This window comes from Trematomus bernacchii, unplaced genomic scaffold (genome assembly GCF_902827165.1).
Source record: "Trematomus bernacchii unplaced genomic scaffold, fTreBer1.1, whole genome shotgun sequence".
NCBI lineage: Eukaryota > Metazoa > Chordata > Actinopteri > Perciformes > Nototheniidae > Trematomus > Trematomus bernacchii.
In genome coordinates this window covers 19713142-19732158 of record NW_022987973.1, presented here as the reverse complement: position 1 = coordinate 19732158, position 19017 = coordinate 19713142, and the positions used below count along the sequence as shown (strand labels likewise).

The 19017-nt window shown below is 40.9% G+C and overlaps 1 protein-coding gene across 1 annotated transcript in view; it reads left to right on the top strand.

Moving 5' to 3' along the window:
- LOC117471831 (protein kinase C-binding protein NELL1-like) overlaps positions 1 to 19017 on the top strand; it is a 297298-nt gene that overhangs the window by 98708 nt on the left and 179573 nt on the right. Inside the window, exons 6-11 of the mRNA XM_034117067.1 lie at positions 6486 to 6558; positions 7061 to 7143; positions 12510 to 12644; positions 14038 to 14140; positions 16186 to 16259; positions 18301 to 18400. Of these exons, the coding sequence (XP_033972958.1) occupies positions 6486 to 6558; positions 7061 to 7143; positions 12510 to 12644; positions 14038 to 14140; positions 16186 to 16259; positions 18301 to 18400 (568 nt within the window). The remainder of the gene's footprint in view (positions 1 to 6485; positions 6559 to 7060; positions 7144 to 12509; positions 12645 to 14037; positions 14141 to 16185; positions 16260 to 18300; positions 18401 to 19017) is intronic.

The following is a 19017-nucleotide window of genomic DNA, read 5'->3' as shown; positions in this document are numbered from 1 at the left end:
GAATGTGCTCGATATATGCTGTATTGAACAAATAAACGAACACAAACTAACTGTATCACTATAACATGATGATGATGGTGATGAAGAATGCATCTAACGTTGCGCTGTTCATTATAATACAAAAACAGTGCATTAAACAAACCATCATGCTCTTACTTTGAAATCATGCGGAAATGTCGTCATCAGCCGGCCATCACGTGGTTTCCGAAAATAACCGAGTGACACGAGCAGATTTCGGTCGAGACCGGTGGAAAGTTTGTCTCAAAACTCTGTGTGTGTAAAAGGACGATCCACGAGCAGAGATTTGAGATCCATAAGCAGAAATGTGAGATCCACAAGCGCATTTTTGGTTGACAAATAAAAAATGGATTCACAAATGCCTGATCGAAAGTTGTCAATGTTAACTTTTTTTAATTTGTGAAAATATTTAGCGTATTTGCAGATCCGTTTTACATTTGCAAATGTATTTGTGAGTTTGCAAATCTTTTAAATGCATTTGTGGATGGTGTTTTACATTTACAAATCACATATTTACACAAATTATTTTTATGTTCACACAAATAATTATGAGACAAATCTATGCCCATAAATAACATAGTGACATCACTATGTAACACTTGCGCTTCTATTGGCTAGCGCTACAACACATTGTAAGTGATAAGCTAAGGGCGGAGCATTACAGACAAATCTCTGAGCAGTTGACCAATCACAACAGGTTGAAAAGAGTTTATGTATGAGAACATTTAGGCCCAATCCCAAACCGCCCCCTACACCCTACCCCTACTCACTACCCCTCCGTTTGCGCGTTCGCGCGGAGGGTCCGCCACATTAAGTGCTGTTCCAAACCAACGAGTGTGGAGCGGTGTGGAGGGGGAGTGGGCTATCAAGCCCTCAAACAGCGAGTCTGCATCGATGCTGACTGGAGACCGGTCTCTACCTGACCGGTCTCAACGCTGTGTGTGTCCGTCAGGAAACACGCTGTTAACAAGTAGTTCCAGCAAACATCCACTGATAAATTGCGATGTTAACAACCTCATGATAACCTCATATTTTTTTTACTTAGGATCATACCTGTGTTTAGTCTAGAAAAAGGTAAATGTGTGCATTTTATTTTAAAGTTGTGTATATTTACAGACTGTTGCAAAAACTAAGAAGCTTATAAACATCAGGTTTAAAACTAAAAGAGCTTTACAAAAAAGTAACACAATTAAAGATGTTTGGAGTTTTATTTTAGTTATTCATTTTAATTTGTTGTCTAAGAGATGCTGATTTGAAACCGTTGTTACATACAGTTACGGCATTTCCTGTTTCTGCCGGAGAGAGGGGAGTTTGTCCCAAAGCTTGCCGCTGTATTTACTCCCTCCATCTGACAGGAGGGAGCCTCATTGAGCTGCGAGTGTCACTCCACGGAGTTCACTCCATCACGGAGGGGGAGTGTGTAGGGCGTGGCGTGGTTTAAGCATGTAAACGTGTCACAGAAGCACTAAATACAAATATGAAACCTGAAAATGAGCATAATATGCCCTCTTTAATTGACTGTTTATATTTGAGTATTTTGTGTATCAGTTTACCCAAAGTATGAGAAGGTAATACACGTAACGCAACCTACACACGGTTCCGTCGCGTTGACGCTTGCTGGTGGGCGTATCTGGCGCTTGGGGTTAACAACCAACAACCAATCACATTAATCTCCCGCCCCGGACACACAAAGCACGCAGTTTGATTGCGTGTGCTTTTGAGCTCCCCTTATCACTGCATGTTGCATTTTCTTTTTGTCACTTAGCTTGACAATCCATTACTAACACATCGGTTGAACTGTGTGAGCTAATTCATAACTGTCCATCAAAATGTTGGGTTTTGATGGCAAATAGTTTGTCTGTGTCAAACCGAGCATGAACATGTGAAAAAGTACATTACTCTGGGGAGATTGTCAAAAACATTATCCTTTTCATCTGTCTTTCTCTCTGTTCATCTGTCTTATGTCTCTCCCCTCTCACACGTTTTTTTTTAATGAGTGTTGATGCTGGTGTAGTCCTCGGAGATGAACCACAGGTGGAGGTTAAGTCTTCAGACCAAGCTAGACTAAGGAAAGGTCATGTTGTGCATGATCAAATTGAGAAAATAGAATCACAGGATAAAGCCTTACCCAGGATAATAAACCTCCGTCAATGTTGCCTGAAGGCGAATTGCTGGCCAAATATGCCTGGCTCTGGCCTATTCTTGCTATAATAAACAAGATAACTGGGAATTATGACTCTACAGCAGGACTATTCAATTGGCGGCCCGCGGGCCAAATCCGGCCCCGGGGTGATATTTACTGGCCCTTTGAGTATAATGTTAAAAAGTAATCAATTTTTTTTTTTTAAGATTTTTTATTTATTTTTTTTTTTGTGCCATAGTGCCTTTATTCCAGAGAGGGTGTTACATTGAGAGATAGAGGGGTAGACAATGCCTGAAAACTTCGACGGGCTCGGGTTTCGAACCCACCTACTATACTGTAGTGACAACTCCTGTCATTGATTGCATCTCTGTGTGAATGATTAGATCATTTCACCTAAATGAAATCAAATGAAACATGTAGGCCTACTGAGTTCTGAACTTGCCATTTAGATCTATAAAGGCCTTGGGGCTATGTTGTTTGATTGAATTAAACACAATATATGCACTCCACTATGCTGTTGTAGTATTTACTGTATCTGAAGCTCTTAAATATGATTGCTCATATTTCAAGCCATCTTTTTCCCGGCCCCTTGCTTTGGATCATTTTCATCAACCGGCCCCCATTCCAAACTAATTGAATAGCCCTGATCTACAGCATGCAGACAGTCAAGTAAAGATCATTTTAAATTAATGTGAAAAAAATGTGGGGACACAAAGAAACAAATTATGCATACAAATGTACATAAGGCCACACCACACACAAACAAACACACACACACACACACACACACACACACAAACAAACACACACACACACACACACACACACACACAAACAAACACACACACAGACACACACACGCACACACACACACACTCATTGGTAGTTCTTGTAAGGATCCCCATTGGCTGTATTTATTCCCAGCATTAGACATAACCAAACCTTAAACCAATCCAGATTTAAATCTTACCTTGTCTAATGTCCAATCTTTTTCAAAAGTATGAAAGCATCTCTTTCTTTTACGAATATAACCACACAAAAAGGCTGTTCTATATATATATTTTATATCTATTCAAGACTACATTACTACCTGTGAGTTTTGGGACATTATTTTTGTTAGTTTTTTCTCAAATCTCTGTTCAATTTGCATTGAAATGAAACAATCATGTTAAAGAACTGCCTTTCCCAATATGATACCATCCACATAAGATGAGCTTTTCAGCTAGACACTAGGTTTGTCTCTCTGCCATTTGGTGCAGGCAGTTAAAAAATACTCCATATTTAGAGGTAGGCTAGAAACAGCTGTCATTTATTGGAAGTGGTGAGACTGAGTCCAGCTAAACCTAAAAAAAAAGTGAATAAAAGAAGCTTAAAAAAACATCGGCAGAGTTGGCTGTGATTCTCTGTGGATTCATCATTTTTAGAGAGGTATTTTATATTAAATGTTGTCCTTTGTTTCAGTGTGCCACAGTGACGCGTCTTAAAACCCGGAAGTAAGCTGCGCATGGGTTCCTTCGACAAAAAAGCAATGCAATTGCTCCATAGGATTTTGGAAAATAGCTCGAAATAAGGTCTGTGGTTGACACACATTTAATTTTCAATTAAATCTAATCGATAGATTTATGATTCGAAAATGATAAAAGTAGGGTAGACGTGGAGATTATCCGACTGAACAAAACGTGATCCGTCTCTTAAATGTGTGTCAACCACAGACCTTATTTCGAGCTATTTTCCAAAATCCTATGGAGAAATTGCATTGCTTTTTTGTCGAATGAACCCATGCGCAGCTTACTTCCGGGTTTTAGGACGCGTCACTGTGGCAGTCTATATTGATTTGTGCAGCTTTAAGGTAGAGAGTCAGCAATTTTAACTCCATTCATTTCAAATCCAATGTTCTATTGTGCAGAGAAAAACACAATAGAAAAGATAACTTGGGTAATTGGACTTGTCTCACCATTTTAGCAAAACACATTATTCCTTAACCCTCCTATTGTATTCGTTTTCCCCCCCTTACTTTGGTGTTCGCGGTCAAATTTGACCGGTCCTGTTTTAACTGCTATTACATTAAAACAAAAACATTAATCATCACCAAATTTCATTTAACACCCTTTCAAACTGTACATATTGTATCAGTACTGGTATACATGAAAAACTGCAGTAAATATACAAAGAATAGACACTGAACATGTATTGCGTGTGCCAGGTGTGATCCATGTGTGGGATGGGCACATAAGAGCGGGACATGTGTCAAATTGTTCTGTGTGTGTGTGTTTGTGGGTGCCAGGTGTGATTCACATGGGGGGATGGGCACATAAGGGGGGGGGGACACATCTTGTGTGTGTGTGTGTGTGTGTGTGTGTGTGTGTGTGTGTGTGTGTGTGTGTGTGTGTGTGTGTGTGTGTGTGTGTGTGTGTGTGTGTGTGTGGTGTGTGTGTGTGTGTGGTGTGTGTGTGTGTGTGTGTGTGTGTGTGTGTGTGTGTGTGTGTGTTTTATCTGATCCGGATGGTTACTAATTCCTTTTCTTTATGGCGGTCATTTTTGACCGGGAACACCATGGGTGTAACAAAGTTGACTAAATCATCCAAAATGCAATGAAACTGGTGATCAGCAATTGTATATGTTCAAATGTCTACTGTGAAGGATATCATAAAGCCTTAATGCAATCGAATGTAAAACAAACAAGTTATGATTGATGAAAGTAGTAAATCGGTCAGATTTGACCCAAAGACAACAGGAGGGTTAATGCTGCAACTGAAACACTTCTTCCATAGGCTTTAGCAGAAGCAGGAAATTCATGTGTGTGTGAGAGCAAGAGAGATTTTATGACTTCAGTTCAAATTACGCACTGATCATTGACAGTGATGTGTGGTCAGGGCCCCTATATTACACCACTGGGACCGGCATCTGTGATCTACACCCTCATTTTCATTCTGAGTGACAATCTCTTCTTCCCCATCTACTGCTCACACAGCCTCTGTGTGTGTGAGTGTGTTTGTTCTCCATCTGTGCTGCAAGCTCATGCCTCGAGGCTCCCTCTCCCTGTGTCTTTGTTTGAAATTGATGCAGGTGTTGCTTGCATCCAGGCCAACAAAATGCACTGTAAATGGATTTCACATAAAGCAAGGGGCCAAGTTGATGCCAACTGTGCTTCATATGGTAAATTATAATGTCTCCAGCATGTTTTCAGTAGACACATTGATGGAATGGTGAATGTATACTACCCCTATTTCTGTGTGTGTGTGGGCACCCCAGTGTTTTACAAGTTTGCTTTTCCATTAGAGACTGAACCTTTTTTCCGAGATTGTTGTCGTGGTCAATATGAAGCCTTCCATTTACCAACTTGCACTTATGGAGCCTGTCATTCAGAGTGATTGAAAGCCAGTCCGTTAACGGAGAGAACTCTATTGGTTATAGGCCACTTACTTATGCCTATGTGCGAAGTACATTTGCCGTGTTCATTTAGGAATGGATTGAGTGGAACACTTGTGTGAAAATAGGTTTCTTTTTAAAACAGTTCTGTTCTGATTTTTCACCATTTCAGTAAAAAACATTCTCATTGGTTTGTGGTCTCAATCTCTGTGTTCAAGTCTTCCTCACAACCAAATACATTTAATTGTGTACATTTTTGTTCCATTTAGAGAAAAATATACAATAATGCAGAGCATTCTAAAAGGCTTGGCCACCTTGTGATTGACAGGTCACTACCACACATTGTTATTTTGGTTTTGCCGTGGTCTGTTTTTTCATCTCATAGCCTTAATCCTTTCAAAGATTTGTCTTAGTTCATGAGAGTTAATGGTAACATTTGCCCATTTAAAATGTTATGCTCAGCATTCGATTATATTTAGCTCCACCTTCTCACTGTATCATTGTTACATATAGTTCCAAAAAACAAAGAGGGTGATGGCCAAAATGCAAAGACATGGCCAACAAAACAGTGATGCATTATGGTGACTACGCCCACTTGTTATACAGTCTTTGTGACTATCTCTACTTTTATTTACTGGATCGTTACACAAGTGTGTACTGTTCCAACTTTCATCAATCCTGCATGAAGTATCCAAAGGCCTTTTGTTACTCTCAGACTTAAACATGATGAATGTAAACATCAGTATGCTAGCATTACTGATGTTTCCTTTTTGATAAAAGCCTCTCTGGACTTAAGTTCATCATTACAGAGCTGCTTACTTGACTGTAGACTCTCTTTTGCTTGTCTGTGTTTTTGGCCATCGCATCCAAAGGCCTAGCTTATGATCTTGCCGATCCATACGTCTCATTGTCTCTTTCTGTCTTATCCCTGCACCCGTTCCCTCTGTGTTCCCAGGGTGTTATCCAGGATGTGAAGCTGATATTCGCTCCAAACGGCTACATCATGCAGTGCCCCAACCTTAACCGCAGTGAGTATCATGATGACACAGACGCACATTGTGTTCCCAACCCTCTCCGAGAGTAAAAAGTTGAGTTTTAGAAAATAACACGCCCCATTACTGTGTACATCTTATCAAATTGGACTATAATAAGCCATGTGTCAGCTGGTGGCGACCTCTCCCTGCTGATCGCAAACAATGTTCCCTTCATTTTATCTTCATTTTGCTGTAATTCAGATTCAGTGCAGCGTTCTTTCTCCCCGCCTTGTTTCTCCATCTGTTTGCTGTCAAACTGATGGAGATACAAGGCCACCGCTGTGCCACTCTCTCTGTTTCTGATCAATAAGGCATGTCATCACACCTTGTCGCTTTATTATTGATACTAATACCAGACACTTAACTTAGACAAAGAGTCAACAGACGTGTTAGGCTTCCGTTTCTGTTTGCCACTCTGTTTATCTCCTATCTAAATACTTCCCTTTTTCTTCTTCTCTTTGTATCTGTTTTGGTGATTTCCTTTTCCTCCATTGAGCCTGTCCGACCTGCAGTGATTTCCTGAGCCTGGTGCAAGGCATCATGGACCTTCAGGAGCTACTGGCCAAGATGACCCTGAAGGTAACAAAATGGAATGACCCCCAACAAAGACTGTTTAACAATTTATATTAATAAATAAAGGTATATTTATGCTCTTTAGTAGACTTTAGAGAAAAAACACTTAATATGCATAAAGTTGTCAGTGGTATGAAATATTTAAAGTTAAAGGATCCACTAATAGCTTTCCCAGTTGTAGCTGTCATGCAAATACATAAATATATGACAATTCATAAATAACTTCCTTCTCCACTACAGCCGGAGACAGCTGAATCCTTTGATTTATGTTCTGCCTTCATTGAAGTGCGTTGTTTCCTCTAAAGTCAGTATCTCATTTTTAGAAGTTATTATTGGGAAACAAAAACAAAATGAATACAAATCATGTCTTTAGAAAATATCATTCTTTTGCCATTTATTATTGTGTGCAAGGATGAAGGGGGGTTTAAAAGGACCACAAAATAACACAAAAGCATATCAATGTGCGGAAAAGTGGGAACAGTAAACAGACAATTACTTGGTCCAAGAAGTCCTCACATTATTTATTTTCAGGGTTTTGTTTTCTGCAGTCTGAATTTCGAGTGATGGATGAATAAAACGTTTTTTTCCTTTGAAAAACGATCTCAGAGGGAAATGTGAATGAAATCATCAAAGAGTAGAGCGTGACCTTGTGAATCGAAATGACAAAACAACCTCAACTCATAGTCCACTTGCTTGTTGGGGAACCTTTGACTGTTCAGTTTCAGGAACTGGAATTTCAGAGACCGTCATTTGAAGAAGAGCAGAAATGTGTTTTTGGGAGAAAATCTTAAGCTTAAGTTTGAGGATTTATGTGCCTTTATATCTTTTGGACATATCTCCCATGAGTTACCAACAATAACGTGGATAACATATTTTATGTCCTTTTGATTAAAATAAGAAGATGATCAATCTCCACGTTTATATATTGTTAGCAGCCTGACAAACGTTACCCTTCAAACCAACTAAGGATAAGCTAAGAACACGTCAGTGCTATGATAAAGCAGATTAAAACACCCTGTGATAATATTTAGTAATCTGGTTTTGTTACCTATTGATCTTGCTTAGAGATAAAGTATGTATCACTCTCTCTGACTCCCTTGCCCCTTATGCCCAATTTGAGCACTTTCAATTTTTAAAGAGGCCCTTTTATGCTTTATGGGGTTTTCCCTTTCCTGTCCTGTAGTGTGTTATAGAGCTTTTTGTGCATGTTAACGGTCTACAAAGGCTTAAATCCAAGGTTGAAGCCAGAGGGAGTTTATCTATATACTCCCCCACCTGCCTGAAACGCCTTAGTTGGACTTATTTGTTTCCTCCCTAACACTAACACTCATACTTCTATTGGCTAGCGCTCCAACATATAGTACTTGATAGGCTTAGGGACGGGACGTCTCTAAGAGGCGGACCAAACAGAGCAGACTGGACTCTGGTTTCAGATCAAAAATGGTTCAAGCTCTCCCCTATGGCTCCCCTAGATTCCACCGGGTCCGTCAGACTACACATCTGCATATATGTGTGTGAGTGTAATTCACTGCGTGTGTGCATGTGAGTGAGTGCCTATTTCTACGTGCATGAGTGAGTGCTATCAGGTGGGAGTGAATGAAGCAAGGACATCTCAGCGGGCGAGTGAGCTATAGAATAATTTTGGGTGTGAATAAGGGTGAAATGAAGAACATTACCCTACCGCTGTGTCCGTGCATCATCCTTCACATGAGCACACCTCGAGTTATTGCCAGTTATTGCTCACATGGGTCGCAGCGCGGGGGGGGGGGGGGGGGGGGATGCAGTCATCTCCAGCGTTAAATGGCTCTCTGCCATACTGCTGTGGAGAGAATTGAGGAATTCAGCATGAGGTGAGCACGTGCTCAGTCCTGACTGTGTCATGTCAAGGCAAGACGAGATGAAAGTAAGATATGCTCAGTGTAGAATGGCATGCATGGGATAATGTGCAGGTTTGTGTGTTTGTGAGAGGAAGCAATATTACGGGTTTATGCCAAAAGATGTAGAAATCAACATGAAGGATTAATACAGACACCAATTAACTATATATTTTTTTATCTTTCAAAGGTTAGTTCAGCCTGATAATAAAAAAAAAAGTGTTCTCATTAACGTTCAGTACTGTAGCTTAGATGTCTGCTTACACCTTGATTGTGATCTTAACAGCATTAAGCAATGCTCAATATCAACAGCAACTCCCCCTTAAGAATCAGTGTCCCTGTTCATTTGGATAATTAATTTAGTCATCAACAGGTTTAGACATTTGAGCGTGTGTTTGTTTCATTGTCGCAGCAAATGTGTGATAATTACTTGGCAGCCGATAACCCATTTATAAATTACAAACAACATCTACCTAATTACTCGTTGGCCCAAGACTGATTCATTCTGGCCCCAGAACCCACACATGCGTGACTTCAGAAAGGCAGGCAAATGAATAAGATTAAAGCTAATAAATGCACCTTTTCCATTGCCACCATTCATTTAGACTTTGTATTTAGTTGTTATTTTATTATTTCACACATGTCTCTCTGCCTCATGTGTCTACCGGAGGAGATACATGCTTATTAGCCTGTGACTCCTTTGAGCGATATCACTGTGCCATTTGATGCTCGCGTTGTACAGGATAGGTATTCCTCCGTGGTGGCTCTAGGCAGCCTCCCAGCCTTTGAAATTGTATTTCAAACATTTTGTTTAGGGCTTTGACAGGACACATCTCTACTGCTCAAAGCTCACGCAGTTCCCCAGGAGCCTGATGGGACTCCTCTAAATGAAGCAAAAAGCCTCTGTGACTTGACTGTGATTTTTCTATTTTACTGAAAAGACTATCATTTCACGGAGAGCCCTCCCTTTTTGACTCTGTGGCCTGGGCAGGTCTCAGAGGAGCGGAGAGGGCGGAGGGAGAGTGGCAGAGCGGCATTGAGGGTCTTAAGTGGGCCTACAATTTCTGAGTTGACCTACGCTGCTCAGATCAATTGAACCTTTGAATTCCCCTACCTGTCCGCCTTTGAAACAGCACTCTGATGGTTTTTGTGAGGGTCAGAAGTACTCTTATTTTTTAGATATATGAATGGATGTGGTACTGGAGTCTTATTCTAACGAGGCAGCATCTACTCAAGGCTGTAAGTAAGCTTTGATGGATGAAGTGGCCTATATAACAGATAAATAACTCTTTGGATAAGAAGTGTGAACATCTTAGATGAATGCCAACTGAACCTTGAGGCTAGTGGATTTTCAACAGAAAAGGTTTGTTAAAAAGACAATTATATTTATTTCTAAGTAACAAGATACTGCACAAGGTTACTTTTGCCCCTTTCACACCAACGCAGTTCCCGTTCTAGCTCCGTGCTAGAGCTTTTCTGGTTCGGAACCGGTTCTTCTTTTCAGCCCCCGTTTTGTTCACACCGCCCAGAGCCCGACTGGTGCTGCCGCTGCTGCCTCATGACGTCACCGTTTACGTCGCTGATTTTCTCCCCAACGGCGCTCACTACAACAACAATGGGGGACTGCGTCAGGTCGATGATCGTGTTGCTTTTAATCATACGAAGCCAGATTAAATAAAATAACGACTTCTCCAACCTTATACAACCAGAGTGCCGTGGTTCATTGTTTATTAATGTGTTTCAGCGGCATTTACCGACTGCTGCAGTGCTGGCTGCTCTTCCACCGGAGTTTATTCTCCCGTTAAGTCACAGCAGTGGCCGCTGTAAAGTATTCACTGTCTGACTGTCACACAAGCAGCTGATACATATCCCCAATTCCCCATAAGTGAATGTGTGTCAGTCTGAATTGACGCTGTTTGGCATCACAACGCTGTATGAAAGTTTATCTGGTATAAAATGGGTGATGTTAGCATAGCAACCAAAGCTAAACTGACTATAACTTGACTACTTGTTGCTATCCTATTGTGGCATAAGCCGTTTTCTACAGGCACATTTTACCGGCGTATTTTTCATTTTGATTCTACTTGTGATAGTCGGACATGACAACCTGTGCAGCCCATGTATTGATTCCATCCGATAGCTGCTATAATACAAAACAAAACGTCTGCCTGCTCTCCACAATGACCAATAACAGCGAACGGATGGTCAAAGTAAGGCACAAATAAACAGAATCACACGAAGCCTGGTTAGTGTTGCCTGACTTTATAAAGTGTGTTTTTTTTTTATAAAGTGTGTGGTTGCGTTCTAGTCACTTTGCTCAGCGCTACTGCTTGTTACAACTTTTATTTGCCGTACTCACCTTTAACTGTTAGCTCAGGTTAATCTAGCCTCCCTCCGACGTAAGCGTGACGTATGCGGTTCTTGCTTCTAGACCGGCACTTTTTTGGTGCTAGAAACAAACCGGATTCCGGAGCTTAGAGGCGGCTCCGCTGCGGTGTGAACAGGAAAACCGGTGCTTTTCAGGCTCTAGCTCTGAACCGGCCCTGGAACCGCGTTGGTGTGAAAGGGGCATTTGCGGGACTTGTGGGATCAAACACATCACATGGTAATTGCTGAAATATCATCTTGAAGACTTCCTGCACCAGGAAAGTTTCCATTCAGCAATTATATGCATTTAGAGAGGAACACCTCACTTACAATTTTTGATCAACGCATTAAGGAATCGTTTTGAATGTTTGCAAAGTCACAAAATGTTTCTTCTGGACACCATTTCAAAATGTTGACAGACATTGTATTTCATTTCTCTTTCCTACAGTAGCTGTTCTTGCAACATGATACACACTTGTAGCAACTAAAGCATGACTCATATATTTTTGTGTTAATGATGTGTCGTCACTCACAATACTTGGTTAGGATGAGATAGAGTTGTGGTCTTGGTTGATATTGGAAAGGGTTAGAGTCTTAGAGCACGAGGTCTGGACTTGCCTAATCAATTAACATTTAACCAAAACCCAGGTATTTCCTTTCAAAACATACTTAACAAAACAAGAGTCAAATATATAAACATATGTTTGAAGAGAAACGTTTGTAAAATCCTAATTTGAATGTAATCCTTGTTGATGCAAACTACCCTCTGTGACACTTCGTCAAGTTGAAGGCGCATCACTTTTGTCGAGAAACAACCGTGGAGAGTGTTGAGCATGAAGTAAGCCGCAGAGGAAGGGCTGATCAGTGTGTGGGAATAAAAGAGTCAGGCAGGATCGGGGCTGTCAGACCTGTCTGTCACTCCTCAGAAGATCATAGCCTGAGGTCTGGAGCATGAGCCGAATGATGATCACTTATACTATGTGCCCTTCTAATGAGGGGCTCCCAGCAGAGCAGCTTTCTGTGAAACCGACCAGTACACGCCAGAGGGCTAGGGGGGGCAGTGGTGGTGGAACCTGCATACACACTTTTGATTCGATTTTGTGACTCCGGTGATTCTGTGCTCGTCTTCAGTTGAACTACGCAGAGACGAGGCTGACCCAATTGGAGGGCTGTCACTGCGAGAGGACCTGCAGCGCCAACGGCCTGGTCTACAGGGATAAGGAGCTGTGGGTGGAGCCCGAGAACTGCAGGAACTGTGCATGTAAGGTGAGTGTCACCCCACCCCCATACACTGTCTCCATCCTATCTAAGTCAAGTATTTATACATGCAACTAGCACACATCACAAATTCAACTTAAGGGGTTTAACATTCTGCATGCAACACCTTAGACCCTTTGATTTGGGTGAAGAAGAAATAAATCCCTCGGAAAATGTTGAAGAAAGCTCAGGAAGAAATACATAATTGCAAATAGATATCATGTGTACAAATTGAGCAATTTAATCTATCATGAGGTGAACAGGTTTTCTGGATAAATTATTGTCTGTATCTTGACAGGGAGCAACATTAGTTAAAGTCCCCTTTTTGATTCACCCTTAGGTAGCTTTAGGATGATTACATTTGTCGTTATCCATACTATCTGACCGCACCTTTAGTTAAAAGTAAATTTGGGATTTGCCATCTTATTGACAATAGAAAGAATAATAGTAGCAGTCAGCAGTAACTGGCATGAAAAAGGCAAATTACATGAGTTTTATGAAATAACCTCTAGACAGTTTTAGCATTACAGATTGATGACATATTGGCTTGAGGGTACATTATTTTCTTAAAAGACAAGTTGCTACAACTTATTTCCTCCACTGTCAACACTTCCTTAACTTGTCTTCCTCGCAGTCCTCCTTCTTTCCAGCCTGTCCATCATGTCGGCTGCCTCCTGCCCACCCCTTAACAAGCGCCCTCTAATAAGCCTCCCTGCCGGCCCTCATACCTAGGAATCAGAATTTGAAATGTGATGAATCAGGCCAAACCGAGGCCCCAGGGGAATTAGACTTGCGGCATCATTGCACATCAAGCACAGGGTGGAGTTTAGTCGGTCTGATTTCCTCCTGTGGACATGCCATTAACTGATAACCGCTGCGTCCTGGGGGAATCATTTCTGATGACTCGTGAAATGAAGAGGTGCTCGCAGAGAGAGATATCAGCCTCAAAAATGAAGGCAGTCCTTCAGGGCCTGAATAACTACCTGATATCAGCATGACGCTAAGTTAGGGTATCCGCTATCCAGTGCTCAGTGAATCTGTTATCTTATTTCATTTTATTTAAAATATATATATATCTACTTTAAATATAATAGCTTTCAGTTTATGATTGGTTTTATTCGCATGGTGCAATCATTAGCCATTGCAAGGTTTGGATGTAGAGTAAGCTGCATTGGATCAGAGCACACTGCATGTATTATATGTTGTTGGTTAGGGGTAAAAGGTGTTACAGCTCCATGAATGCTTATGCAAATTGAAGTGGAGACACACAAAGAAGTAGGAAACATGTTAAGTGTGGAGTTTTTGGCAGTGCTACCGGCAAAAGCCGTATGTTCACTGCAAGCTTTGGATTTTTGCTGCAGATTACATGTTTTATGTTAAAAAGGAAATCCTTCTCTTACAGAATGGTGTGGTGGAGTGTCGCAGGATTTTCTGTCCTCCAGCAAACTGCTCAGAGGACTCGCTGCCTGTACACGTTGATGGGACTTGCTGCAAGAAATGCAGACGTAAGTATCACCAGGCAGCACATATATAGATCAAGCAGAAAGCAGAAGAAACATTCTCAACCAAACCTGTGAAAACCACCTCTGCTTGTGTGCAAAAACACCTTTTCCAACACACAAATAAGCGCTGGTTTATATTCAATAACCTTCATGTTGCTCTGTCTAAAGCATGGCCTTAATCTTATATAATACTTTGGCTCACATTTTCTCTATACAACCAGAATAGAACCAGAAGTGCTGTCATTTATCTATTTCTTGAAAATCAATTCCTCCCCAATTATTTGTATTTATCAATAAGATAAGATAAGATAAGATGGACCTTTATTAATCCCCGTGAGGAAATTCAGTTGTACAAAGAAACAACAGGGTAAGCGTGAAAAAACAGGACAGCAAAGATTCACACAGATTAATAAAATCAAAAATAAAATCAAGAAAAAAAATTAAAATAATAATGATAATAATAATAAAAGACTATGAAATAGGAGATGAGTAAAAATAAGAGAAAAATAACTGTCAGCATATATACATATTTGCTCATCCAAGTTATGAAGTCCGAAATGTCCAATACATGTTAGTTAAGAAAAATGTAATTAAAACCTTAACTAACGAAAATACTAAGACCTTAATTGTCTAGGCATTTTAGGAGAGAGTGACATTAATATAGGTTGGTGATATCTATATTTATTTCTAAGTTTGCAACATGGATGCCTGTCGATGGAAAAACCATTGTTTCAAGGTAATGACAAAACATTTTTGAAAACCTCAAACAGGGTTTTTTCCAGCTTTGTTTCTTAACATGCAAAAAATGTTGGGGGTGATGCTTGATACCGTGAGAGTGATACGTAACTGTTTGGAGGTGGTGACGTTTGTTATGCCCTTCCAGAACAAAAAACACAAGCGCAGAAGGGAAATGCATGGATCTAACTGTGTGATTAGCATTCCTGCCCGTACACGCTAGAGGTGTACAGGGATGTCATTATGTTTAACGGTTAAACCAACATTATTATCTGCACTGGGGGACAGTGATAAGAAACTACATTTGTAATGAATACTTTGACTGATATAAAATTCTAAATGGATGAATATTGACTGAAATAAAATGGGTGGATTTGACGCGTACAGCTCAACCTGCAGGTTCTAAGCTTCATTTTGATGTATCGGTTGTGGGGGAGTTTGAAAGACACCCAGCTGGTAACTGTCATCTCCACTGGCTGCAGAGTATAATGGCTATTCCACAATATGTAGGAAATTATTTGACCAGTTGGTGAAATCAAAGTCCTTAGTTGAAAACAGAATGGGCACTTTTATCCAAGGCCAACAACATGGATTTGAATTTATCTGAAAAATGAAAACAATGGTGATTGATTAGTTATCAAGTTAAGTTTTTTCTTATGTATCTCATGTACAGTATCTCAGGTTTTAAACTAGAACCAACTAGAACCACTGAACAAACAAGAGAGCTGACATTCTGCTGGCCTGGTGAAAACAGAAAATACATGAGTAAAAATCACAGTCGACTGATTTTCATGGAAGCAGACATGGAAACACTATTTCTGGTATAGAGCACACAGGGGTCTGCTAGCTGCTCACAGATGCACGGACAACTCTATCTTTTGCTATACTGCAAAAACACGGAATCCCTGATGGATAGTTAGTCTTTGAGTAATTTCAGCCCTGCTCTGCCTCCCTCCGTCCCCCCGCTCGCATCTTCTTCTTCCTCTTCCTCCCCTGTGAACATCAGAGCTCTGGCACAGAAGAACGATGAAGCAGCGTTCCACAGCTTGCGACCGAGCACTCCACAGTTCAGCACCCTGGAAGGGAGAAAAGCAGGACTTCATATCAAATGCTTCATTTTTCCCCCTGCTTTATCACCAGAGGAACATGCAGAAGTGTCTCCACTGTTACAGCTCCTCTCCGCTATGCACACAAGCCAAGATCAACTTTGTTTCTGACACAAATTAAATATGCTGAACTTCGGGTTGGATTTTCTTTTGTTCTATACCTTTATATATTGTTATTTTAGCATGTATCTGCCTTTGTGCCCACAGCGAGATGTACCTACATGGGCCAGACCTTTTCCGAAGGCCAGCGCTTTTCATCCAGGAGCTGCAGGGAATGCAAGGTAACATTTCTACTTAATTTCAACAATTCTTTCCCCATTATCTGGCCTCCACGCTTGATCAGATATACCATGCAGCCCTTGTGAGCTAACTGCGTGGTGGACGGCTCGCTGTGTTATTCAATTAGCCAGCAGGCTATATTAGTTTTCCATCCCTCCCCCAATCTGTTCAATCTGCCTTTTTTGTTCTCGCTAATGGCGTGATAGCCAGGTAATTAAATTAACTTATTAACGCAGCAACACAAAGGCCTGATTTTATTACAAGCTTCATCACTGCATGCATTATAATTGAAATTATTGTTCCAGTTCACCATTGAACAGAGGTGAGCTTTCTTCACTGAGAAGTCATTTATCTCTAAATGCAATGTGTTTGGGAGACAATGAGCTCTGGGTGCATCTAATTGGTTACAAAGAGCAATACACTGGACTCATTATAAGCCTTCAGGCAACTCAAAACATCATTATATTGTTTGTAGGCTTTGTTTCAAGCAATTACAGCTTTTCTTTACCCCTGGATGCGGAACCTGCTAAGTGACTTGTTTGTGAACTAATACTTTTTTTAAATGGGCTTAGAAAGTGTTATTTTGATGTTTTCAGGGGTCATTTTTCAGAGCTTTGTGCCATGACATCCCTTACATTTATATCAAAAGCTTTTTCATGTGTGTGAAAGTATTTTCATGTGACTTCAGCATTTATCACAATTGTTCTGTCCTCTCATTGTCCCAGCAGGAGAGGTGAGAAGTGGGAAACACATAAATGAGTAATACATGCATTGACATATGGATAGAACAGACAGATGAATAAGATTGGTGGTTACCACGCTCTGTGGATAAGTAACACTCAGCATCACTAAAACACTGTGCTCTTGGCTAGGTCCCTTCACTTATGGCTTTATTGATCTCATCTTGGCTGCCAGACATGATATAATAATAATGAGGCACTGAGCAATACTGTCATTGGTTCAGAAGCCGCCAAGTCCTGAAAAAAGATCTGGAGCTCTAACTTTATTTGTCTCTCTTCAAAGCTTGCTAGAATATTGGAGAGGGTTTCAGAGATGGAAAGAAAACGTTGCTAATAGTTGAGCATTCTGAAGTGCTAAGCCATTTGCCACAATTAGCAGAATGCTAAAACAGTATATAGTAGGCTATGAGAGTGTGTTGCCAACAGAGGCTTAAGCCTTTGGATTCAAAAGCAGAAGGCTCAAGTTGAGGCTTTCGCTACCATTGCCAAGAGAGAGAGTTTGTTATTAGCTTAGCCGCTAATCTATTGTATGCTCTAATAGCTATATTTCCTATTCGATATGTTAGCCTTGTATCAGGCTTTCATTGGAGGAATGTGCACGTGCACATCTGTAGAATAGCCAATGGAATGCCCTCTCTCTGAAATAAGCTGCTATTGGCCAAAGTCGCCTGACACAGGCTATATTTGTTTTTTAAAGCAGAAAAACAAAGCCATGTGAAGGAGCTGTCGCCTCTCTCATGGGGTACTTGAATTAAAATATGCTTTTGGCCCAGTGATGCTAAAAATACACTGCCTACCCCAAGTTTGAATGAGAAAATCATATGACTGACAAAAGGCTCACAGTGAAAAGATTGGTACTATTAAAAGATTACACAAGGAAGCAGTTAAAATGATGCCTAGAATAGCATGACATTGAAATAAGTTGTGAAGGAGATATCTTACAGATTTGAGTCAATACTGCCGACCTTGAGAGGTATCGCTGGGACCATCAGAGCGCTGACAGACCGGCTGCTACGGTTGCGTTGTGTCTGCTATTTGTATTAAAGGCCCAGGGGAAGATGATACAGAGTTCGATCTACCATTGTTTTGCTTCTATAGTGGCTCAGATCTGCACTTTACCTGCTATCTGAAATGATGCCTTTTTTTCTAAATGTGAGCCATTACATTTCACCCTCTCTTTTGTCAGCCTCATTCAGTCGGGCTAATCCTAAACACAAATTATGTAAAACATCCTTTTAACTTTGGCTTTGGTGTTCACCCCAGCATTAAATTGGGTTGTTTTGCTTCTGTCCTCTCCTCTCAGAATGGCCTGATGGTGAAAGTCACAGAAACTTGTCCAGAGCTTAACTGCACTGTCAGTGAACAGATCCTACCAGATGGCCGATGCTGCAATGTTTGTAGAGGTATGTCTCTCTGCTTAACACACTATCCTCAGTTGCATGAATCTGTCTTTCTTTGGACGGGCACGCACCAATCCCCTGCCGCTGCGAAGAGTAAACAAAGCCAGCCTGCCGGTTTCTGAATCAGGCTGTGCCTCTACAATAATTCAGTTTCTCTTCCTATCCACCGGGAACGGGTGCTTCTTGGCTGGGATACCTATGAGAGCAGATTGGTCCGCCTTCTATAGAGCACCTGCTAGGCCAATTTGCCTGAACCCCCGCTGCTTTGGCAGGGAGGTACTACAGGGTAAATAGCCACCGGTAATTCAGTAAATACATTGAATAAACAAACTGTAGGGGGCTGTCAGCTATAGAGCGATAATGAAAGAAACCTGCGACAGGTTCTGAGCGAAGGGAAATTGGCCTTTTATTTGGATGAGTTGAAGGGAAAAAAAAGCTGGCAGAGGAAGAAGATGGGAAAGGGAAAGTGAAGAGCAAAAAGCAAATGAGAGGAAGGGAAGATGAAAAGAAAGGTAAGGAAATGAGGAGAGAGAAAAGATAAAGGGAAGAGAGCAGCGGAAGATAAGAATGGAGAAAGATCGAGACTTGTTCAAAAGAGAAGAAAGAGAGAAGAGGAGGTG